The 25639-nt window shown below is 35.1% G+C and overlaps 2 protein-coding genes across 2 annotated transcripts in view; both read left to right on the top strand.

Moving 5' to 3' along the window:
- Nucleotides 1-1464: 1464 nt before the first annotated feature.
- LOC106134608 (putative leucine-rich repeat-containing protein DDB_G0290503) lies at nucleotides 1465-8265 on the top strand. The gene is made up of 3 exons (XM_060945921.1): nucleotides 1465-2252; nucleotides 3763-3873; nucleotides 8167-8265. Exons 1-3 carry the CDS (start codon nucleotides 1491-1493, stop codon nucleotides 8263-8265), a joined length of 972 nt encoding a protein of 323 aa, XP_060801904.1. The 5' UTR covers nucleotides 1465-1490.
- A 3605-nt stretch (nucleotides 8266-11870) lies between these two features.
- LOC106134609 (indian hedgehog protein) overlaps nucleotides 11871-25639 on the top strand; it is a 39236-nt gene continuing 25467 nt past the window's right edge. Inside the window, exon 1 of the mRNA XM_013334705.2 lies at nucleotides 11871-12209. Within this exon, the coding sequence (XP_013190159.2) occupies nucleotides 11934-12209 (276 nt within the window). The 5' untranslated portion in view covers nucleotides 11871-11933. The remainder of the gene's footprint in view (nucleotides 12210-25639) is intronic.

The raw sequence follows: 25639 nt of genomic DNA, 5'->3' as shown, positions 1-25639 counted from the left end.
ATATTTAAACGCGTTTTTTTTACTCATGCTATTAATCCTTATCAAAATAAATAATTTCATCAATAAGTACAGTTTATGTAGATAATATTTGGTCTTTGAAGTTGTGGTGAAATTAAAATATTACGATTTCTGCTGCACGGCCCGTTGCGAAGTGAGCAAGACTTAGTTAGCCGCTTTGCGGGCGGTCCTTTAGTTAGTTCTAATAGAGATATATTTAGTATCGGCTGTGCATCCGTGCGAAGCCGGGGCGGGTCGCTAGTACTTTATATGGGGAAAAAAGGTAGATTAAAATTATTAATACATAAAAATATAAATAATATTCATAGTGCATTAGTGTATGTAGAGTATTACAATTATATTTAGTATTCAGTAGTATATTTTTTCTTATTTTACAGTGATAGGTATGTTTTATATTGACAAATACAGTGTGGCAGCATCACAATGCCTTAACACTTAAAAGTATTTTACTTCTTAACATTTCTAAGTAAACTGGTTTTAGTAAGTTTCTGCCTTTTCTTTTAAACAACTGACAGAATTAATAGTATCTAATGCAGTAGGCACGGACCTATGGAACAATAATACCTACATTGGAAATTGAAATACATAACTGTAAATATTATTACTTATAATAAATACTGAGGTGTACCGCCGATGTTGCTGCACCACATACCTAGTTTTAACAAGTTTGTGGAAGATGAGACTTCGCCGATGAAGTTGCTTCCTAAGTCAAATTTTGTTGCATTCCTTTATTTTTATTTCTTTTTTTTAGAAGCTGTTCCCACCGATTCAAAGTTCAAAAGTAAAATTATGTGCAGCCTGAGGAGATTTTTCCAATGACGGATAATATATAATCTTAAATATATTTCTTTTATTTAAATTACGTATTACGTATAAGTCAATTAATTCTAACAAAGTTTTCTCTCGTCCACATTTCTATTGTAAGTTTGGATAATTGTAAAGTTGACGTTGTTGAAGAAAATGCTGCAGTGCAGTTTGTTACCGCTTTTTCTGCACTGATGTTTTGGAGGCGGCAGTAAATTTAGTTTAAAGTAATTTTTTTGACATCAACCAATAAATGCTGTGAAACCAAAAGATATGACAATTATTAGGTGATGTTGAAGTGTCCCATAATAATGAATAAAAGTTTTGAATTTGAATTATTGATAACTCATTTAATCGGATATAAAAACTATTATTCTATCCGCCATCTTATACTGACTAATAATATTACGATTAATATTGTATGGATTATTTGCCTTTACCTAAGCTTATAGAGATGGGACAACTATAACATCTCATACTTTTTATTTTAGTTATTGTTGTAAATCTGTCAAAAAGTTATCAAAACTCTTTGCTGAACAATGATACTTAAAAGAAAAATAAATGAATATATAATGTCTACCAGATTTATGTAAAACTGTCAATTTTCTAAATAAAGAGCCACATTTTGCATTTTTAGAAATTCCTTTAGCTAACGAAAATATTTTACAATGGATATCTTGATATTGGCTTCAGGTGATACCCATTCCTCTCACTCTCCTAGGAATGATGATAGTGAAAGAGAAATGAAAGTCAATCTGAAGGAAGGAAAGGCTGATCAAGATGAAGAAATACTAAAACAAGAAGTCACTATTGCAAACATTGATGAAAATGAGTCTAAATTGAAAGACAGAATTGCTCAATGTCGTGATATAATAGAATCTTTAAAGCTTGAGTTGAATGAAGAGAAAGAAAAATTAAAAATGGAAACTACTTCATTTGAGCAGGAGACGGCGGCTTCCGTTGCATTCGAACATAACGCCTCTGCTTCAAAAGACTTTGTAGAAAGTACTACCGCAAATTATAGTTCATGTATAGATAGTAAACTAAATTATGACGAAAATTTGATGGAGTACGAAAAGCAGTTACAAAGATATCAAAATACTTTGAACATGGCTCAATTAGAAAAAAAGAATGCAATAAGAAAGCAAATGCTTGCAAAAGCCTATAGGCTTAAATTGATGGAAGTAGAAAATCAATGTAATATTGAATTACTGCGAGTAAAACAAAGTCTTCAGTGTTTAGAGCCTTTGCAAATGATCGCTAGCAAATGGAAAAATAATGGAGCTGATAATACATACGATTTAAATAATTTTGAGTTGATTCCACGTTATCCAGAGTTAAATATGAATTCTGGAAGCGATATTAATCCTTACAAAGATGACGTCCACTCGGCGAGAGACAATGAATCTGCAAATAATAAAGAAGATTTCGTATTTTAAATTTGTTAAAACAATTATGTATTAAAAAAAATTAAATGCGTATCGTACCTTTTTTTATAACAATAGAGTCGTGGTTAACCACAAATACATAGAATCACGTATTTATACCTCACTTGGTAGCTCAACAGTATTGAAAAGATTGAATACCTAAGAGAAGTCAAGATTCTTACAGCAAAAATGTGGGGTATTAATCATTTAAAAATATCTATTTCATCAAAACTTTCTTAATTTTTATCTACGTGCAAAAGTTTTAAGCAACATACAAAATTTAATGAAGATGGAAAAAAGCGCGAAAAGGTGTATAAAATAAATCAAGAGCCGAGAAGGACCTCCAAAGAAGACCACACACATGGAGGCACGCGCTTCGAATGCTGCCTTCTTTTATTTTCACCGCTGCGCTCGGCTCGTGGGCATTCGGCACTGATCGGCACCCGGTCGGAGGCTACTCTACCCGCTGACATCACACACGTCTGGCTGCGCCTGCGCCGCGCCCGGCGGGAACTTGAACTTTATTCTTAATAAGAGTCCAATTTGTCAATTAGAGGGCAACGCATGAATAAAACAGGTTTGACTTCTTTACACCTTGTATCTGTATAGTTAAGGCTCATTTACAAAGTGTTTTATTGGTCGTATACATATTTGGGATGCATAGGTACTGCCTAGTATATTTTACTAGGTAGTTGTTAACATAAGCTTTTTAAAATGTAGTATTATTTGAAAATTTTGTATTTTTTAGTACCTACATACTACATTTCACATCCCTATTTGTGTACGTACCTATAATGTATCTAGGCGTGGTCCAAATCCTACATCTTACCTAAATTATTATTTTTTACGGTGAAGGAAAACATAGTTAGGAAACTAGATGGTGTAACCATAATCTGATATAGCTTAGGTAGAAGGTAAAAGCTCAGGTGAGGAGTATCTAACTTAAACCGACGAGCTTTCATGAAGAGATTTATAAATATGAATGAAGCAAAAGAATTATGTTATGTGCCGTGTGGTTCCCGGCACCTATAAAAAAGGATAGGACCACTCCATCTCTTTCCCATGGATGTCGTAAAAGGCGACTAAGGGATAGGCTTACAAATTTGGGATTCTTTTTTAGGCGATGGGCTAGCAACCTGTCACTTTTTGAATCTCAATTCTATCATTACGCCAAATAGCTGAACGTGGCCATTCAGTCTTTTCAAGACTGTTGGCTCTGTCTACCCCGCTAGGGATATACACGTGACCATATGTATAAAAGAATTATCTATCCCTGTGGAAAAGGGGCGTGGTTTTATGTATGTATGGTATTAGGCAGATCTGATATTTTAATACTAAGGCTTTTATTTTATTTTTTATCTTCAACTTTAATTTGAAACACTACATATTCTTGTTTGTTATTTTTGTATTATTGTTCCAATGTGAATGTTCTTACTAGAAAAATATTCCCATACAGTTCCAATTTGAAACTCTACCTAATTTCTTTGTAGTTCAAACTCATCTTTGGCTACAGAGGTCTAATCCGGCCAAACGCAAATTTGTCATCGACTATAGAGAAGCTAAAAAGAAACTATGTCCCAGATCCGAGCGAATGACTCCTTGGACCGAGATGTTGAAAGAGAGAGTCGGTTTTGTGTTTTTTTTTTACAATATATTTTTTCTATCTTTAATTAACTAACCTAGGTACATACCTATTTATTTGGAAAACCAGAGATCTGTTGAATATCTCAAAAAACTTAAGTAATCATTAAGTTAAATAGATACAGTGATTTAATGCTCTTTGAATATGTTCCACTAGCTTTTTCCTGCTGTTCGTCCGCGCGATATATGATATTATCCCTACCTCCAAAAGAATACAGGTCTTTCGCGAATTCACGGGAACCGGGATCACTGGATCACCGGGATGAGAAGTAGCCTATGTCCGTCTCCAGGCTCTTAATTAAAAAAGAATAATTGTTTATTCGGTACAACATACAAAGAGCATAAAATATGTCAATTTTCAAGAAGATTGTTTCAGTAGATAACGCGTGAAGATAAAACAACTTACTTTCGTATTTATACCTAATATTAGTGATAATATGCATGAAAACATGTTTTCATATTTATGGTTGCATGGGACATACCAATAAACAATGGGAAATCCATTCTTATAGTTACCTTATCGAAGTACAATAGTTGTATGCTACCTAGTTAGTAATAGAATTCTAGTAAAACCTTACGTCAGTGTAGAAATGTAAGTAACTTATATGGGTTTTATCCATATGACTGATAGAAAAAAATACGAAATGAAAATAAATAATGATTGAAATTAAAAAATATTATAACAAAAAAAGGTATTCATATGTATTTTGGAAATAAAATAATGTCAGTTAAAGAATTACTCCTGTTGATGGAAAAGGAGTTAATTTTTTTATCTGTTGGAATTTTAGTCTATATGTATTACAGTATTTACTTACATTCACGGTATTTACTTACTTATTTAGGTTAATTTAAACTTTTGGTGTTCTAATAGCCGCGTGGTAGCACCAATAAAAAAATAATAGGACCTCTCCATCTCGTTCCCATGGATGTCGTCTAAGGGAAGGTGACTAAGAGATAGGTTTATAAACTTGGGATTCTTCTTTTAAGCGATGAGCTAGCAACCTGTCATTAAATTCTATCATATAGCCAAACAGCTGAACGTGGCCTATTAGTCTGTTTAAGACTGTTGGCTCTGTGATTATATGTATGTATGTATGTGTTCTAATACATACATACATAAAAGTAATTTATGTTACTAAGTAATTTATATTTACTGTACTTAGATCCGAAGTAGAAATAATTGTTAGTAGACAGTTGAAACTAGACACACCTGCATATACGACTACCTCTTTTATTGCTACGACATATAAAAAATTGGATGTCACTTGTTTATGTTATGGCCATACCCTACTTGTACTTAGCTCATGTTTGTTCACATGGTAGTCGCACCTATAGCGTCGGGAGATACGCATCGTGTATGGACTCAAGAGCTTTATGGAAAAGCAAACAGTTTAAAACACTAGAGACTGGGTGTATTGGTCCAGCACTCTCCTCCATTAGGCGCTGACACCTTGCCGTCCTTTGTCGAAAATTATGTTTGCTTTCAAGCGAGGTGACCACTGCACCGCGCTGCCGCCAATCGATTTGTCTGTGTATTTGTTAAGGATTTTGAAGAAATTTATTTCTAAATATATAATTCGACTCTGTTTATTTTTCGTGAAAGATCATAACATCAGAACACTTTCTAGGTGTGAGCAAGTCAGATGACTAAGTGCAAGGAGCAATTTCCGGAGGTTTTCTGCGACCCTATCAACCCAGTCAGGCTTATCTCATGATATCATGGTCATTGCACTACTATTAGACGAAAGTGATGAATTTCGAGATAGAGGTAAGGAGATTCTATCTCCGATTGTAAAGTGCCGGAAACTACGCGGGCACATCACTTTTACCTCCATGTGCCGTGTTATGACAGCTAGGGATAAAGCGAAAATTGTGAGTAATATTTGTTGACAAATAAAAACAAACCGCTAAAAGTTGGACAGCGGATATTTACTTAAACATTCCACAACATAATCCATCGTCAAACCTTTTTCAGTTATGAATGAGTCTCACTACACAAAATAGCAATAAGTGTTCAATGTTTATTGGGGTTGTTTATTGCCTGTGAATTGTATTCTCGGTTCGTCCATTAGTAATCGTAGTGGCGCCGTAACATCTAACATCTCTTATCATCAGTTGCGGCTGCCATAAACTGGGGTAAGTTTGGACGCTGAATGTTACTTCCTGTCAATAACTATTTGTCATAATTTTTGAAGCATTGTCTCTTTTGCGAACTAGTGCGTGAAGGATAATAAAAAAGGACCTTGTTATAAAATAATGAACGAAGTAATAGAATTGTGGTTATAGGTAATAAGTACTCACTTATAAAATAAAAATTAGTTTATAACATAACATAAAAGATGAATGTGCTTGTAAATTGTTTTGGGCGTGTATGAGTCAAGTGACTTAGATATATTTATTTACCCCGGAGCACGGCGGCCAAAAAATGTCTCTTTAGAAGCAGAAGAAATTAAAACACTTACACATTTTTTCGCTGCCGTGCTCCCAGATAGATTTTGTATATACAGGATCCTAAAACGCAGTGATTATATTGTGGCGACATCTCTACGCCACTCGTCACAACATCAAATCACACAACAACTGTCAATCATCGCGAAGAAATTGACGCGCTCAGCCAATAGCAGCGAAGAACCCAAATCGCGATTTCAAAGATTTCACGGATTGGAGCTATATATACAACCTCCGACACAACATCGTTGGAGCCGCGATTCCCCGGGCATAACACCTAGCCTGACGGAAGATCTTCCCTTTGGTGGCGGTCGAGCCGAATCATCGCTCCCGCTACAATATCCTCTTCGAGCTGTATAAAATTTGCATATTATCTATGACTACCAGAATATGCCGGTCAGATCCAATTGAAATTATTTTGCTACCGGAATGTAAGACTATTATTGGACGATTGTCGAAGGTTGTGGATGATAATGACGTATCAGACTTAGTAAATAAATGCTACAATATCAACATCCTACTGGCGTTAGTCACGGTTACTTCCTCACCTTTGCTTTGGAGAGGACATCTCGTCATTGAACACGATCTTACGTTTAGTAAATAAAGTTATTACATAAAGAGACTTCCGTCTGAACAACCATTTGAAGAGAACCTAACCTACAATTGCTAAGTTACAAGTTACACACCCGGTTACTAGTTAAAACAGTCATTGTATATATAGCCGTGGTTGTTTCAAACAGTGCTTGCAGATAGATACACGATATTGTGACAAAGTTATCAATGATCCAATGAAGTTATTGGGCCCGTGAATCATAGATAAATAAAAATCTTTATTCCACCATAAGAGTAAACCAAACAAAACAGCACAAAACAGACGTAGAGATAAAGGCGGACTTATCGCTAATGCAATCTCATCCAGTCATCCTTTGGGTGGAAGGAAACCAATCATACTTGGTGTATTAAAAGTTGTGAAGTTACCGCCTTTTTTTGGATTTAACAAAAAATATCTAATCGTGTGTCTACGAAGAAATGGGCGGAACCTTACATCTTCGAACAGGAAATAGTGCAATTTGACTGTTGTAATATTATCTACTCTCTTTCATGAGATGTTATGAGACTGACTAAGGAAGTGTTTGCTAAGGGTCTCATAAAATCTAAAATGGATGTTTATGGGATCACCTATATAGGTTATAATTCAAACATCTATATCTATTTCGATCTAGAAAACAAGTGATAAGAGCTTTTAATAACTCACAGAGACATTTAATACCTACAGGGAACGCAGAGCTGTAATTTAATCGAAATTTGGAGTGCAATTTTTCGTGCAAGTAGAATAATTTGTGCCAACTTTACTACTCAGCAGATATCTATTCACTCAATGTTATTTGAAGTATGAAGAAGAATGATACCAAACAGCTCAGAGAGTGGGATGTCTGAACAAAACAAAGCATGGTCTTGCTTGAGTCTTGCTTGCTTCAACAAAGCTTGAGTTACGAGCTATTTTATGCAAAGAATAGTTTTATTGTATAGATGTATGAGTTCGGCTTGCGTACAAATTGTCCTAAATACGCACTATCTGTCATGCAAATGTGCATTTGAATCTCCTTTTCCGGGGCAAAAATGACATTGACCTATTACGTAAGTACGACCCGAGAGCATAAATTTATGTATAGTACTCTATATATGTGTTCTGTAAATTGAAACGTATGGCATAAAAATAATATAATTAATTATGAATTACCTACTTTGGTGTTCATTCAATCTGTAAATTGTTCATGTTAAGGTGATTGGTATAAAATAATTTAATTAAATTGAAATCTGGTCCCAGGTCCAGGTCAAGACTGCCCTGAAACGGCAAGTTTCCATGAAGAGAGTGATGAATGTGGATGAGGTGAAAGAAGTATGCAGGAGTCATGTCAAGCTGTAAAATGTATTTTCTGAAGTCCCCTCCCGGAAAGAGGCGTTATTTTGTGTTTGTATTTATATTAAAATCAATAGTGTCATAAGAGGCAATGTGATCCAAATTCCTAAGTTAACCTGGGCCTTTAGATCCAGAAGGCAAATACTTAAATTCATACTAACAAGGTAAAAAAACCTTGACTTCGGCTTGAATGCAACAAATTTCATAGTTTATTCAAATTTTCTAGGTCGACACGGAAGCATACTTTGCGGGTTTTATCTGAATAAGACAAAGCCTCTCAAATTTTTGACCTTTGCTCTAATAGCTAATTTAAAAAAAAGTATTTTGAAACAAGCAATAAGTTTATGCAAATATCGGCAAATACATGAAACAATCAATTTACATTTTGATTAAAGCTCTTGGCATTAATGTGAGCAGACCGCGGGCAGGGCTGCACTTATAGTGATGATAATCACGTAATGAAGAGATGATTACAGAGTCTTTTGTCACTGGGTGTCGGGTTGCGGCGCACTCTGTGGTTAGTTTGCGTCCATTGATACATGTAAAACTAGACGAGACTTAACTACAGGGCAAACAAGTATTATCCAATCCAAATAACGAAAAAAAATCAGAATGCAGCACGAGATTAGTAACATTTTTAATACTCGTACTCAGGTAAACGAGTCTTTATCCGAATTATTTTTTCAGAAATAATAAGATACTTGATGATTAAAATGAAAAATTAAAATCTCAAAACAAAAGTACCTAAGTACTTTAACGCTATGACGATTACAAAAAAAATGTTGGTAACATTTGAAATCCATTCCGTAAATTTCTTGACTTATCTATCTATAAAGCTGCAGTATAAATATTTTTACATACCTACATACATTATACATATAGTCACGTCTATATCCCTTGTGGGGTAGACAGAGCCAACAGTCTTAACAAGACTGATTGGCCGCGTTCAGCTGAAATATGATAAGTATTACTTACGTCACCTTAAAGTTATTCTGAAGATATTGACATAACTATCTATTATTTACAGCAACAAGTAAAAAAAAATTTACTTAAATTGTTTAATATTATTCAAAACATCAACACATACTTATACCAGAAAAGAACTGTCGACCCCATTTCAAAACCGATGTTTCGGATACTAGATATATACTTAAAGAGTAAAATAAACACATGCATGCATTGAGATTCGATCGTGTTTAACATGTTACGAAAGTGAATAATGAGAGCAAATTATATCTAAGTATTTATACTTTGTGGTTTCTGAATTCTGATATGTACCTACTAGATTAATTATGTTACATAAGGAAAATTATCCCATAGTAAATTGCCGTTTGTCATATTCATAAACAGGAATTTTTTTAGTGAGTAAAAATATTGTTGTTTTAATTAATATGTTTGTCTTTACCTATATAGTTTATGTAGCTTATATTGAATTGGTAGATACAGTCGTCTTGAGTACTTACAAACTCAGAAATATTCTTATTTATGTTCTAATCGCGGAAGTGTAAATTTATGTGTTTATATATTTTATTTGCCAAACCGATTTAATGATTTATTTATTTATTTAAAACTTTATTGCACAAAAACAAAAATGTACAAAAGGCGGACTTAATGCCGTTTGGCATTCTCTACCAGTCAACCAGCTGACCATACAGAAAAACTTTAAGTTAGTGGTGCGATAAAGTGCACATGCATATTGAAAAATACATACATTACAGAAAAATGCATAAATACATACAAGATACATAATATACATTATAAATACATATACATACATAAAATATCAAATTAGGATGACCCATTATTGATCTGTGAATAAAGAACCCATTCACAGCATGTTTGAACGCAGAGCGACTAGGATCTCTCCTAATAATTTCAGGAAGAGCATTCCAGAGCCTTACAGCCTGAACCTGGAAAGATTTGTCCAAAAAAGTAGACCGGAACAGAGGAGTACGGAGAGTCAGGTTGTCAGAAGAGATGATTATTTGCTAAGTGATAGGTATTTTGTTTTTTTTACTATTACACTTCTATTACCATTTCAGTTACTATCTTTTGGTTTTTGGTGTGAGTTTACGCAGTTTGCAAAGACATTTAAAACAAGTTTCTCACGAGAGCGAAGTCCCGTGGTAGTCATAACTTTTAATTTTTTATAGTTAGGCATAAAGCAAACTGTTTTGGTTTAGTCTTACAACTCGCTTTCCGTCAATTACAAAGAAAATTTAGGCACCCTATCCAAATATAAAGAGAGATGTTTCTTATTATGATATTTTACATCCGTGGCTCAAAAGACAAAGGATCATTAGCTGCTCAATAACTCACGCCATACTGACCTTATGAGTAATAATAAATCTACGGAGCAAAGTTCTAATTGCGTTACAATACACAGGCTCTTGAAAAACTAATGATGATCCAGTCTTGAAAGTCTATTATGTCTTAATTGTACAAAATGCTTATTGTTTAAGTATACCTACCACAATTGGCGAACAAAATACTGAAAGTATTATCTACCACCAACCATTGGGTCAAACTTTTATAGAGGGTTTAAAAATGCGTATGTATATTTTATGTGTAATATGAATAAGTCAGGATGAGCGAATGCGATCATATTTCAAATACGACCTAATCACGAGAATTTGAAATTATACTCTTGAAAGAATCGTTACATCGTTGTATGAAGTTGGAACAAAGAAGATACATTTATTTATTTGATGAAGACGTAGTATTGCGGGCACCATGAGTTCCTTACAGCTTACTTACAACGTCCTCATGGTCTGAAATGAAAAAGCCCTATTCACATACATCCCAATTTTCCAAAATTCAAGTAAGATAAATATTTAATTCGCCTTTGCCTTCTAAGAAAATAAGGTTTTCTTTTTAAATGCTTTGTTCTTTTTCAGTGTTTGAACTAGACTGCAGCGTGAAATGCGTGACACGATTAATTTTAATATGATTCACAGGTATTTGTTTAATGAATCATTAAAAAAAACAATAATTACCTTAAAGAAATGTACCTATGTTTGTGAAAGAAATGTATATATAACCTACCTCGTGTACGGTACCTAATTGTGAATATTATAATAGAAATGTCTCCAAATAAGGGCTTACAATGTGTTTATCATTATGTAAACACGAGGCGTAAACTTAATAAGAACCACTAATTATAATATAAAAAAATGAAATTCTTTCTTCAATTTCTTATAATAATACTAACTGGTAAAATTTGCTTTCGGTGAGTGACGAGAATCAACCTATTTTTCCGGGTGTGAAATTCTACTCACAAAATACAAAAATCTTTTAATAATTCTAGTACTTAAAATCATAATATACATTGCGCAGTGATACTATTCCTAAAAAGTAGTTACTTTTAATTCAAATTTTTAGTCACGTTATTTTCTTGAATAGAACGATTGTTATTTTTGACGTTAAAGACAATTGGATTTTCCAACACATGAATAGCGAGTGAGTACTGCATCGCTGATTTGTGCGCGATGCAAGTTGCATGCTAAGTGACGTCACACTGCGGGTAGTGTGAGGTGGTGGCAAGCAAGGGATGCAGGCTCGGCGGTGGTGGACCGAACACGCTCCGGGTTGCTTTGCTTGCCGGCTCTCAGTGTCGATCAGTTCGCGACGCGCGGAGGTCGTGCGATGAGTGCGCGTTCAGTGATGTCTGCGAGATGAGACTGTCGCTGGTGTTTCTGTGGCTGAGTGCCGCGGCGGCGTGCGGCCCCGGCCGCGGCTTCAACAGCCGCCCGCCGACGCGCCGCATCGAGCCCTTCGTGAACGGCCAGCACGACCCCAACACCAGTGAGAACAACAAGATCGCCAGTGGACCCGCTGAGGGTCGCATCACCAGAGACGATCCCAAGTTTAAAGACTTAGTGCCTAATTATAATACAGACATCGATTTCAAGGATGACGAGGGAACCGGCGCTGACCGCCTGATGACCCAGGTGAGTGTCCACTGGTCACAGTGAATTTTTCCGCGTTTCCCGAAGCCGACGGCCTCGTAAAGTACATTTCGTAGATGTTCCACGAGTTGCGATGTTACTGAGAAGTGCGAATCGTGGCCCCGTTATAACTGTTGAAACTAGTCTGGGAAACAATGAGTTTCATGAAGCGTCCTCTGTTTTGAAAACAGCTCCTCAGTGCGCGGGTAGGGACAATTGCCGGTGTAAATAAATATTACGTCGGTAGAACAATGGACACAAATTGCGGGCGTTACGGTAGCTCTTCGTAGCAAGTGTTTCGATTGTAGAACTGCAATTACGCAGGCTTTGTCAATAAATATTTTGACTCTGTGACTAATGGATGAATGATGATTTCTTTTCAATTTTGATTCTATTTTCGTTAAATATATGACTATCATAAAAGTTGGTGTCGATGGTATTGATGGTATTGAGTTACATGCTCTGTCATTCACAATTCTTTGTAAACTTGTAAATTACAAAAACAAGTTACGGCTTTTTTTAGGGCTGCTGTATTGTTGTGCATATTTTGTCCTTTGCATTGCGTAGGTATTGTTATTTGATCAACAATATGTTCATTTATTAATTCGATTCAATCGAGTGTACCCTCTGTCATTCGCGTGGCTACTGACTTCAGTTTCTTATTTATTTATTTTCTACCTTCTGTACGCAGTAGAAGTATTGATTTACTTTAAGTGTAAAGTATTTATTTTTAAATATATAATTACAGAACAGGAAAATAATAAAGTTATAGAAAGGTAAAATGACCGTTTGGCAATTGCGCCAAACAGGCTGTCAAACTTCATTCAATCAATTCAAATCCGCGATCAGGTCAGATAGAAAATGAACTTTTTCTGAATGGCCTTGAATATTATAACGTCTTTCTACATAATAATATAGAATCGTTGAAGTAAGTGTGCCATAACGCAAGTGTACTTACTTTGAAATTAGCTCAATTTATGTGACATGTCTCGTATATATTTATTTATTAATTTAATAAAATTCTTACTTATAAATAAAAATGTCCCCTTTATTGAACATGAATATAATATTTGGTGTTCCTGCCATCCACATACTACGGTCCCAACAACTAAAAGTTGGGACACATACCTACCTAGTGACTAGTGGTCCCCTTAATTAAATAAAATGTTAGGGACTGTACAGTAATAATATAAACAGTACTTTATATTTGTTTATTCAAAACTTTTATAGATGCTTACGTCTATATCTCTTGTGAGCTAGACAGATCCAACAGTCTTGAAAAGACTGATAGACCACGTTTAGCTATATGGCTTAATGATAGAATTGAGATTCAAATAGAGACAAGTCACTAACCCATCGCCTAAAAAAAGAATCCCAAAAGTTTCTAAGCCTATACCTTAGTTGCCTTTTACGACATCCATGGGAAAGAGATGGAGTGGTCCAATTTTTTTTGTATTGGTGCCGGTAACCTTACGGCACGTTGTTAATATGTATGTTACAAAATATAATATATATTTATATATTTATAATATTAGGAGAGGTCCTAGTCGCTTTGCGTTCAAACATGCTGTGAATGGGTTCTTTCTTCGGCAGATCAATAATGGGCCATCCTTATTTGATATTTTATGTACTTTATGTATCTCGTATGTATTTATGCATTTTTTGTTATGTATGTATTTTTTAGAATGCATGTGCACTTTATCGCACTACCAACTTAAAGGTTTTCTGTTCGGTCAGCTGGTTGAAAAGACTGGTAGAAAATGCCAAACTGCATTAAGTCCGCCTTTTGTACTTGTGTATTTTGTGCAATAAAGTTTTAAATAAATAAATAAAATACAATATTTAATAGCTACCAATCATTATAAAATCTTCTGAGTGATTTTCAGACAATGTACGGTGAAAACTACTAGGAAACTGAAATTTAGATGAAGTAGGTACTTATGTTCTTTTGGAAATAATGGGGACTAGTAACAGAGGATTTCCTAAAATAACAACCAGGATTTGTGGGTACTATGGATGTTGCAGGGAAAGCTGACACATTACGTTCAGCCGTAATACGATTAGGTGTAGGATCCCGTAGTTCTCAAGATATATACGGGACAATATATATATATATATATATACACGGGACAAATTACACTGATTGAGTTAGCCTCGAAGTAAGTTCGAAACTTGTGCTACGAGATACTCACTCAACGATACTATATTTTATAATATAATACTTATATAGATAAACATCCAAGACCCAGGACAATCAGAAAAAGTTCTTTTCTTATCATGCCCTGGCCGGGATTCGAACCCGGGACCTCCGGTGTCACAGACAAGCGTACTACCGCTGAGCCACAGAGGCCGTCAAGAGAACATAATGTATACCCAAGTAAAATAATATAAGTTCTACTAGGTAAGAAATTATAATTAAATTATTAAAATGAGAACAGACATTTATAAAAAGCTTATGTGATGTGTTTATGACAGCTCTTATTGTTTATTATATTCCAACCTTTCCCAATAATTGGCATTGGATAGTCCCAAGCCCCAACTGTTCGTTTCATTCACAGATAATTAGTAAACTAATTTTCTAATAAACAAATTGGAGTCTTCGTTTAGACCTGAGAAAAAGACATGGCTTATTTTTGGTATTTCATACCAGTTTATTCTAAATTAAATACAAAGATAAAAGATTTTTTTTTTACACCGCATATTCGGCTTTCTTTCAATTCAATTTTATTGCAGTGAATAGGGTTAACAATATGGTTAAAATACTAAAATCATAATAATTTTATTAAAAATAAATTTTAATTTCTTGTCGATTCTGATGACATTTTAAACTGGTTATTACTTCATTTTCCTTTATTATTACAATAATACTACAATAGTATTCTCTCTCTCATCTCTGCGTGTTCCCGGTTGCACCCTCCACAGAAGTGTTTCAGGGCCCGGGGTCCGCCTTCCGAATTTTCTCTCCAATTGGTCTGGTTTATGGCGTCCTCGGATAAAGTTGTTATATATATATATTGTTGAACAGTTTACAAATATCAGTTTCAAAATTAGACTAGAACAACTCCCTGAGATTCGTTAGTAAATTCATCAGTTAACCTGAATTGTTCGGTTAGGAATTCAATTTGGAACATCAAAAGGAAATATGATGTTGATATTAAATCTGCGAATATCGTAGGCAAAGTTTATAGTAATCTAAACTTGAGAGTTTACATACTGTACTGCAGCAATAAACATTTATCTGGGTAAATGCGAACATGTTATATTTTAAAACAAATTATTTAACTGCTCATTATACCTAAGTCCATGTTAGTTTTACCTTGAACATTTTTAAATCAACATTCAATATTATACTTGGCCGTGAAAAGTTTGCTAGTTGATTCATGGCGTGGGGTTAGGGTTATCCATCAACATAAAGATATACATCACGTCTTCATTTCTTATGGGCAAACGGACTCTAACAAGATTGGGAGGTCATATGTAGCTGGATGGCATAAAGATGAAATGAAAATTCAGACACTGACAGGTCGGGTAAAATTAATTTAAAGTAACACATAAAATAATTGACCTATCATTAATAGATTTGAGTTAATAACACATTGTCCATAAACGGACGTTTATGAATAAGTACAATTGATGTTATATTGTAAAGAAAGTTCGATTAAATGTCTTTAAAACTTTGGAAATGCAATAAAGAGTACTTTGTGGTAATTTATTGCGTTATGTGACATTATATTAAAATCATTTTGTATCGCTGTTAAGAATTTAATTTGACGATGGCAGCAATTAATGTGGTATACCCTGTTCAAATCAATCATTGACGCCGTCTTTCCGAGAGAACTGAGATTTTTCTCCATTACTTAGAAAGGCACCAAGGAGGCTATTATTTACCCATTTCAATTTTAAAAAAGGAAAGTCCAGTTTTCAATTTTCTCGGTAAACGTGGAAACAGTCGCGACCGGCGTCCGCGCTCTAATGGATCGTCAAATACGACCGCATGTTGACAAACAACCAAACAAATATTCGCCATTGTCGGCCACATGGCATACATCCTTGTGATACGAACGTGAGGTCGCCGAGGCACGTGTTCCAGATGCAATTAGGTGTTGTTTGGGAAATGGTGGGTGTTTTGACACTTCTCATTTTCAGGTCAAGACAGCCCTTTTTGAAAGACGAAATTTCAGAAATCTACGGAGCATAGACTTTTTTGAGGTGTCCTTCTTAATATCACACTGAATTAAAAAAAGTCAATACATACATACATACATATCGTCACGTCTATATCCCTTGCGGGGTAGACAGAGCCAACAATCTTGAAAAGACTGAATGGCCTGAAAATTAAAAGATATTGTCTATCCTCAATACAATTTAATCAGGAACATTGGTTTAATTTTTATTAACAGTTTATTGGCTTTCTTAGTTAGTTTGATGGTGGATGGCTGAGCGTTGGACCAGCTTAGAAAATGTATTAACACCTTTAAAATCCTTTTTTCTTTTTTTTTTTTCTTCATGATACGAAATCTCCCCGAAAAGTTACTTTTTAGTGGGTACCTTAAATTTCACTATGCTAGCAAGGTAAAATAGCAATCTTAGATTCGTTCTGTACTAAGAATAATAATATACCTTGAATTTATTGTAATAAAATACAGTACGAGATATTGATACATGTATTTCATAGAATATTATAATTGACAATATAAAATTATTTATTACGTGTAATCCGATTCGTTGCTGTGACGCGGTGTAGGCGGCGGAAGCAAAAACTAAATCACGGCGGCTGATCGTTCGCGAAAATTAAATGTGACATGTTTATCCGAGCTATTTTAGACTGCAGGTTGATGCAATCATAATCTGTTGTTGTTGATAAGGAGTGAGTTTGATTTAGGACTGTTCGCAAAGTGTTTACACCGCAGCTGTGTAATTTGGTTTCAGAGCTCATTACAACACGACATCAATACGAATGAACGATATTTCAATCGTCGTCAACCCAAATTCTGAAATAGTGATCGGTCTCTCAAAGGATGCCATTGTTTACCTACTCGCTTGCGCATAACGAGCCGGGCATGAAGCGATTTGCGCAGCAAATATTTAATAGCCTAATATACCTTTACGAAGAATCCAGTTATAAGTATGCAGATAATAATCTGTATGAGATGGGCCGTACAGACCACAGACAAGCTGATGCGCGTGTGCGTGGGGAAGAAAGGCCGGCGCGAATCCGCCGGTTATGTTATGTGTCCGCCGCGGGCAGCACATAGCCCGGCCGGCCCGAGCAGCCTTGCATTCGTAAAAATCTTCAAACCGGTTCGATGCGCCTCCATTACTTTCTTTCTGAATCCACTGTGCCTCCCATTTCAACTCGAGCCCACTTTTTATCGGGAATCAGTATCTTCGTCTAATAGTATTATTTATATCTCATAAATAAGAGAGAATATAAGTAAACCTTAATGTGTACGGGAAGCAGTACGTTACATGCCAGATGCTTTTAAGATAAATGCGTTATATTCGTTCCTGTAAAGGTTGTGTTGCGTAACAAGGCCTGTGACAGCTGGCGATTTATACAGTTTCCACGAACATATTATCATAACTTTACATTGTTAACAAACAATTGAAGTTATGGCATACGAACTGATGTTTCTGTAAAATCGATATATCAACTTCCAGAGTTTTCGATTTCTGGTGGCGAGCCATAACACTCGGCTAGCCGTACAAACCGCAGAATAGGCATGCGACCGCATCGCCAGCTCTCTCGCGATTCCAATCGGAATTACTTACCATTTTATGTATGTTTTTATTTAATATTTTATATTCCTGGACGCAAATAAGCTTGGGGTATGCGAAGGGTGTGGCGGACGTGCGGGGGTTGAGGGACATAAATATCTCGGTGATTTATGGGCAAGGCGGTCGCGGGATAGGTCAGCATTATTCAATTTCGTATTTGAAGCTCGAGTTACAATGAGCTTTTACTGCGGTGTGCGTGCGCAGATAGCGTAGCAATCCTAACCACACTGACTTTTGCTAGCTATTTTTTAAACCTTTGAAAATCCTGAGATAAATTGAGTTTAAAATTGTAAGACAATAAAAAGTAGGAGAGTATTTATGTGTGTTTGTATTGTACTCCTAAAAAGTAAACGAAACAACGGTTTATACCATGAAATCGTTTTAAGGTCACTTAATTATCGATTGTTAATATTGATTTTGTTTTATTAACTGATACGCTAAAGTGGTTTAATTTGTTAGCAGCAAAGACACCGCCGTCTAATTTGGGTACTTTTCGGCTTATTAGCGCAGGATAAAAAAAGATCCAGCCTGATCGCTTTGTGAATAATTGACCATAATCAAATTAATCCTAAAATTCTACGGTGGGTTTACAACGCTGTAAAATGTTATAAAGACCTTTGAGTTGCAGCGGTTTTACGCTGCCTTTTATTCTTGCTATAACTTTACAAAATATGCTAAGTGTATACATACATACATACATACATGTAGTCACTTCTTTATCCCTTACGAGTAGGCAGAGCCAACAGTCTTGTAAAGACCAAAAGACAACTGAATGAATGCTGATGGAATTGAGATACCAAAAGTGACAGGTTACTAGTCCATCGCCTACAAGAAAAACCTAAGTTTATTAGCCTTTCCCCTAGTCGCCTTTTACGACATCCATGGGAAAGATATAGTGTGGTCCCATACCAAAGTGCCGGGAACAGCACAAATCAAGTGTATATATCTATACTTATATGTAAACTATTTGCCACATCGCGTCTTTTTCCTAACTCCTTAATTTAAAACATTTTAAAGTGTATCACTCGCAAGATAATCTTATTTAAGATACAGTATCAAAATTGAAATATCTGTTTGGATCTAGTATAATAGTGTAAATTAGTTTTACGACTGAATTATTCAGGGAACTAGCATAATCTGTGATTATCCGACACTAACCGCACATTTAGAGTGCCGTCGTCCATTACATTATATTAAATATGAACTTATATTAAAGTTAAATAAGCGAGATGAAATTTAACATTTTTGTTAGTTTTGTTGAAAAGAAAATAAAAGAAAAGAGAATACTTTAACATCGCATTATAATTTTAAACTTTTTTATCATTATATATACCTATTTCACGGGGAAGACAGAACTAATAGCTATTTAAGGGATCCCGAGTATAGCTTAATCTTATGAAATTGAAATCCCGATATTGCGATTAACTGTCAAAATTAACCATTCCATTGCCTAAAACTTGAATCTCATGTTATTAAGCCTATCCTTTGATTGACTTTTTCAACCAGCCTGGCGCTATAACATACTCATAGTACACTCTTAATATTTTGACGCATCAGACAAACTAAAATACATTGGCCGCAAAACATCTGTCACTAAATATCTCTTTTGTAATGAGTAAGTTCATAATATTTACGATTCATTGTTTGGTTCCTTACGAAAATAACTTCAGGTAAAGTTCAACTACTAGTTAACAGTTGGGAAACCTATAAGTATTAAAATTGTACGCAAGATTTGTGACTAAATATATTAAGTAACCTGTTTCATGATTCTATAAAATTACAGTATTTTGAAAAGTATAAACACTTAATTATCCGTTGCAATTTATAAAATCTCTAGCTACACACAAGTTATAAGATGAATCTCAGAGTGAGCAGAGAGCGTATACCAAGTGATGGGTCTTTGAACTTGTGGTATGTTTGCGGTATGTTTTATATAGTTTGCTTCTTTAGGTGGCGATGAATTAACGATTCGCATCTCTCCCGCTTACGTAAACAGTGGTGATATATGTAAACACTAGTGTGTTAATACGATGGGAAGTTTCGAGAACACCGCAAAAGATTTAAGACATCGTACAGATTGTATGTATCTTTTCAAATACCTACATCAAATATTACGTTAGTTGTTAAGATTCATCTCTAATGGGATAGACAATACAGTCATCATTTGAACTAGTTTTAAAAGTCTCTCTGTTTTCGAATTCGAAGCTCGGGTTTCGCTAAATAAAGCAGTTCTATTTTATATCTTAAATGTTGTGAAAAGTTTTGGCAATCTATTTTTGAAACTAAAAACTTTTGGAATTTCAACAATGTCTTGATCTTTCAAAAGTTTTCGATTTCACTATCGGTAGAATGTTAATAGATACTATTTTCTTAATGTCTTCCATGAAAACCTAATAAAGATTTTAACCATCCATTAAACGTGTGTTATCCTTTCTTTTCTTGACAAAAGTTTTGACAATGCATGCTTAAAATCCTGTCATATAAGTGAAACCAGAGTCTTTAAATTCACTGACTTTTAAAACCACGATATAAGAACTCGGTTTAGGAAAGTAATGTTAATTTAGACATTGTTTCGTTCACATTTGTTTTAATTACTTGTGCTAATATTTGTCTGGGAACAACTGGCGCTTATCTTAGTGTTATCTGTCAAACCACAGTCAATGCTAGCGGGGCACGGGCCGCGCTTTATAATGTTTACCAGAACTAATAAAATACGAAACTTCACAATATCTCGCGACACACAAATCTTACACAAATATTTTTTAAATAAAGTTTTTTTTTTATTTCGGGCATGTGACTGAGAACTTTATACTACTACTTATTATAGACGGTACTTGGTTTTGTCTAATTAAAGTTAAAGGTCTTGTATTTAGTTTACCAAAATTTATATTATGCCAGTGGTCAATCTGTTTTAGGATCAATTAACTATAAGCATAAGGAATATTTTTGTATGTTTAGAACATACTTAAATTTTTATTATTATAGTTCACTTTAATAACTGCAATAAATTATCAAGAAATCATCTCCAAATACTCGTGAATTGGTAAAAAATAGGGCAACATCACTTCTTTGGTTTACTTTAGAAATTAAATAGAATAATAAACCTTAGGTTACTGAGAATACTGACAATATGAATATACTTTATTATCTTAATGCCTCATAATTTATCATGATTCATGATCATATAAAAATATTCCATTAAAATTACTCCTTACTTATAATGAAGTTACTAAATACCTAGTATTAGTAGATATTATGTTATGTAATAGATGGAGAAAATATTTACGTTTAGCTTGCGGTAGTACAATAGAACTACTTTCTCTTTCTACAGAGATCTAAGGAGAAGATCAATTGAAAAAAAAATAATACCAAAGATGTGATGGGTCAGTGTCTCTGGCAGACAGACAGCTGAGAGTAAAAATGCTTTCTCGATATTTTATCGCAACATATGAACATAGGGATCTATCCTTATATCATATATTTATCGTTTACTAGCGAGCCCCCTGTACGGGTAGAAATTGTAGATATAGGTAAACCTCCTCCCTCAGAAAATCCTATCTCCAACATTTCAAACAGAAACAAAATCGTCTACAAATTTCTAAGACCAACGTATACATACAGACAGAGAATATGGGGAAAATCCATACATATAATAAAACAGTAAAAAAAAATTGTCTTAACATAGAGTATATTTTCAAAAAATTATTTATTACTATGAAGAAACCGAGCACGAATTTGACAAAAAAGTCTGTCTGTCAAACATACAAACAGACAGAGAAAACAAATAGGTTTCTCAACCTGATGAGCATTTTCTTTTGGGGAAAACAATGGAGGATCATGTGAAGCCAAAGGGACCAGTTACTCTGTAATATGTACGGAAGCCTAAGATCCATGACCTAAATTTGGGATAAAATTTTGCCTATGCCGCTCCTGAAGGTCTATTCTAACTCTGCTAAATTTTAGATGATCTCCGCTGCCGTGAGAATTTCGGAATATTAAGTATTTTTGTTAATCCAAATTCTATCCTTTGTAATGCCAAATTGGCTTGAACTATTAACGACTAGTTGGAATGTTCTCACTTTAATATAACGCAGAAGCAATATTTATGTTTCCCAATGTTGCGTAGGTAACGTGCGTGTTACTGAGATATTAGTTATTTATTGCTTTCAAATGTTACTCACTTCCTTGGTTTTGCGAGATGTTATGATTTGATGCTTTAGATATTATTGCAAAATCTGGTTCAGCTGCAAACACCAAATTGTTTATTTAAGAGATGCTATGCCAATTACATCAATGTGTTTACAAATAGGACAATTTTCATTTAGATAGCCTTTTGTGGACTTGTCGCAGCATAAGTTTATAAGATTTTATGTAGTTATCCCTAATATTTTTCAAATACAATTCCATTTTCGTGTAAATCATATTTATCTTCGTTGAAAAACTAAACATAAGGTTTTCTCATCGACTAAAAGAGATACGGTTCCATTACAAAAAGTTGACAAATGCCTATTTAACGTCTGAAAACTAAACTTGCCTTTCGCCCGGCCTCGAGAATCTGAGAAATCTTGAGGAACTTGAACTTGGAAAAACTGCATATGGTTAACATAACATCTATCTAAAGCCAAGGCCCTGTGCTTCATAGTGGTTGGCACAACCAAGGCCCTTTCTTAAGCCGAACACTTTACTTGGACACGAGCATACTATTCAATCTCATATTCTTCTGAACAGGCTCTTGAAAATTGGATTCAGATTATACAGATTAAGGGGAACGGGGTCCTCACCTGGCTCAAATCTTATTGGTACTGATTTCACCATCGTGAGAAGATCAAAATACTCAAAGAAAAGAAGATACCTATTCTAAGCTACAAATCTTAAGTGGCCGTAAAAATCAGGCAGGCCCAGTTCTCGGCGTGTCGATCGGCACTTAAATCTTACACCCAATAAAAGTTCACCTCGCAACGCACAACTCCGTAATTGGTCCTGCTGAAGGCGATTACAATCCCAGCGCGGGTCCACCACGGACATACATTTACGATTCCCATTGGCTTCGTTTAATGACGTGTGACAAGTCGGTATTAAGAACAATGAGCATGTAATTGGATTTTCACAATGCATAACCTTTATATACTACCTCGAGAATGCGTTCAATTTTGGTCGTTAAAGTCGCTTGTAAGAAGTAATCTTCATGAGCTCGAGGTTTAATAATTCGTGGTATGCATTGGAATAAAACAAGCACCGTTCCGACACATACATTATATCTGGTCTTCCAAAAGAGGTAGGGCCCTGCAGGCCGGGTCGCGGGCGCGCGCTAGCGCCGCGGGAAGCCGGCCCGCACCCCGGCACCGCCATCACCTTTATTTATATTTATTTACCTTCCCTTCATTCACCGAGGGCCGCCCTTTCGGCTCTTTTTGTTGCACCGTAATACGACCGATACAAATATTGTGAAAGAGGCTGCGGTTTGAGTGAATTTATTGTATCACAATAAAATTTGCTCCGTTGTCGCCTATTTCGGATACTATGTTAACTAAGCATATTTTTTTTTCTATACGTATTCAAAATACTTAAAAGATAACCGAAAGTTTTAAATATTTAGCAAATACTCTTCACAAAATTTTAAAGGTTTGTATAAAACTTTGTCAACAAATTAGCACCCAATTAGGAGGGTTCATCCACTTGACTGGTATTATATAATAGTTACGGAGTTGGGTTTTTCGAGCAAATTGAACACAATCATGAGAAATAAACGTAACAAACACCAACAATAAATTATTCAATATCAACTCAACAGATAAATACAGTGAATGTTCATTTATAACTTCGTTTAAAAAACAATGTAAATATAAATCACCATAAATTGTTGATGCTAAAGATGAAATCTTCACCCCATCTGAACATTGTGACGCGACGTTCACGTGCATCAGTTATCATGATAAATGGCATATTTATTTATCCGACGAGTTTAAATAGCTATGGTAATATTGGCCCTACAACAGCACAAAAGGTAACAAAACACAAAAGTTGAAAAAGGTAAACCGCGCTATTTACAAAGTGGCTAGCGAGGACCACACAGCCACAATCGAGCCGCGCGTGCGACCCAGCCGCTCCACAATAAAAAAACCATTCTCGACATAGTAGATCTTTTTCGGTTATAGATCTCGAATTTTGTTGGTGTGATTTGTGACGTTCGGAAATGTTAATGGCATGTCCGATTGATTTCCTTTTTGTTTCAAGTTTTTCATAATTTTATCATCGCATTATATGCAAATTTGTGAGTAATGTTTCATTTAGAATTTGATTTCAGTTTTATTATGCTTGAAAGACTACAGAGAACAAGTGAAAAAACGCAAATAACAATTATACAAGCGGTGAAGGCGCGCGCGGACGTTTGTTTACGCGATCCGCGCTCGCGTGCTGACAGATGAACACCAGCAGCGCTTAGTCTTTGACACCACACCGGGCTTTCAATGCTATTCCTGATATTTATACTGCAATAATATGTGCTTTTTGTTCTTCTCTTGCTAATTTTAGATTTTCTTTTCGAATATTAGATATTATAAACAACCATAAGGTTTAATGCTGTTATGGAAACACTAAATTAGTTAAACTAATCGATCAAGAGAAAATTCACCATAGGAAAGAATTTAATCGAGGAATTTTTGTAGGCGGCCCCATAACTAATGTTGAAACTATTTATGGCATGCGATTGCATCAATGTTTTCCGAAGATCATTATACGTTTGGAAGTTCTTACGTACACGCCATTAGTTGAATTTTCTTATGCACATATGCGCTACTTTAGGGTTCGTCTAATTGAATGTAGGCGCGGCAGCGGGCGGCCTAACCTAATTTACATTAATGCAAACGAGAAGCATTGTTCAGGTGTGAAACGCCAGTGTCAACACGAGGCCTCTGCTCAAATAGTTTATTAGCTCCACCCAGCGCTGTTCTGGCGGACAGACCTTTGTTGCACTGACACCCATCTAAAAGACATGCATACTTAACGCTTAAATATGAGTATTCAACACGTCGCGGCATAAATACTTAAATGCACAAACGACACCCGACAACTATTTCTAACAGATAAAACAATATAGTACTTACAAGAAAATAAATAAGAGTAGACAACATGTAGTTGACTTTTAAATGTTCTTGAAACTGACTGCTACTAATGTAATATTTAGCTTCTGTTCTGGAATTTCACTTCCAGACGTATAAAACTTAGAAGCTACATAATTTTTTTTTAACACGGAATGTAGGTTCAGATATTCAACAAAACGCATCAACAGGTTTACGTTCGCATTACATCTGTTTTATAGGACCATTTAAATGACAATATAAGGCCTATAAATGATTTTGATTGCACATACTCGCGACAAATTGTGTTGGTCAGGGAGTGCCGAGTTCGTTGACTCAGGGTGTCCCAGCTTGTGGTCTGGCTGAAACTCAAGAAGAACGGCCGCTAGTTTTGTATCACACGCACCTTTGTATCACACAGATTGTGACGCGCGCGCAACATTCCGGTGATCTAGTTACGCTCGCTGTCACTTCATGTTGCTTGTTTATTCTACATCAACTAACTGTCTATTAACTTAATTTGCAATTTAGAATATGTAGTCATATTGAACTTATACATTTTTAAGATTTATAACTATA

The sequence above is a fragment of the Amyelois transitella genome, chromosome 9 (assembly GCF_032362555.1).
Source record: "Amyelois transitella isolate CPQ chromosome 9, ilAmyTran1.1, whole genome shotgun sequence".
Taxonomy (NCBI): domain Eukaryota; kingdom Metazoa; phylum Arthropoda; class Insecta; order Lepidoptera; family Pyralidae; genus Amyelois; species Amyelois transitella.
Note: the sequence above shows the minus strand (reverse complement) of the source record. Positions and strands in the feature narration are given on the sequence as shown.

Coding starts and splice junctions, on each gene's coding strand:
- LOC106134608 (XM_060945921.1), top strand. CDS start 1,491: ATGGATATCTTGATATTGGCTTCAGGTGATACCCATTCCTCTCACTCT. Junction 2,253..3,762: donor CAAATAATAAAGAAGATTTC/GTATTTTAAATT, acceptor CTTTGGCTACAG/AGGTCTAATCCGGCCAAACG. Junction 3,874..8,166: donor CCGAGATGTTGAAAGAGAGA/GTCGGTTTTGTG, acceptor ATCTGGTCCCAG/GTCCAGGTCAAGACTGCCCT.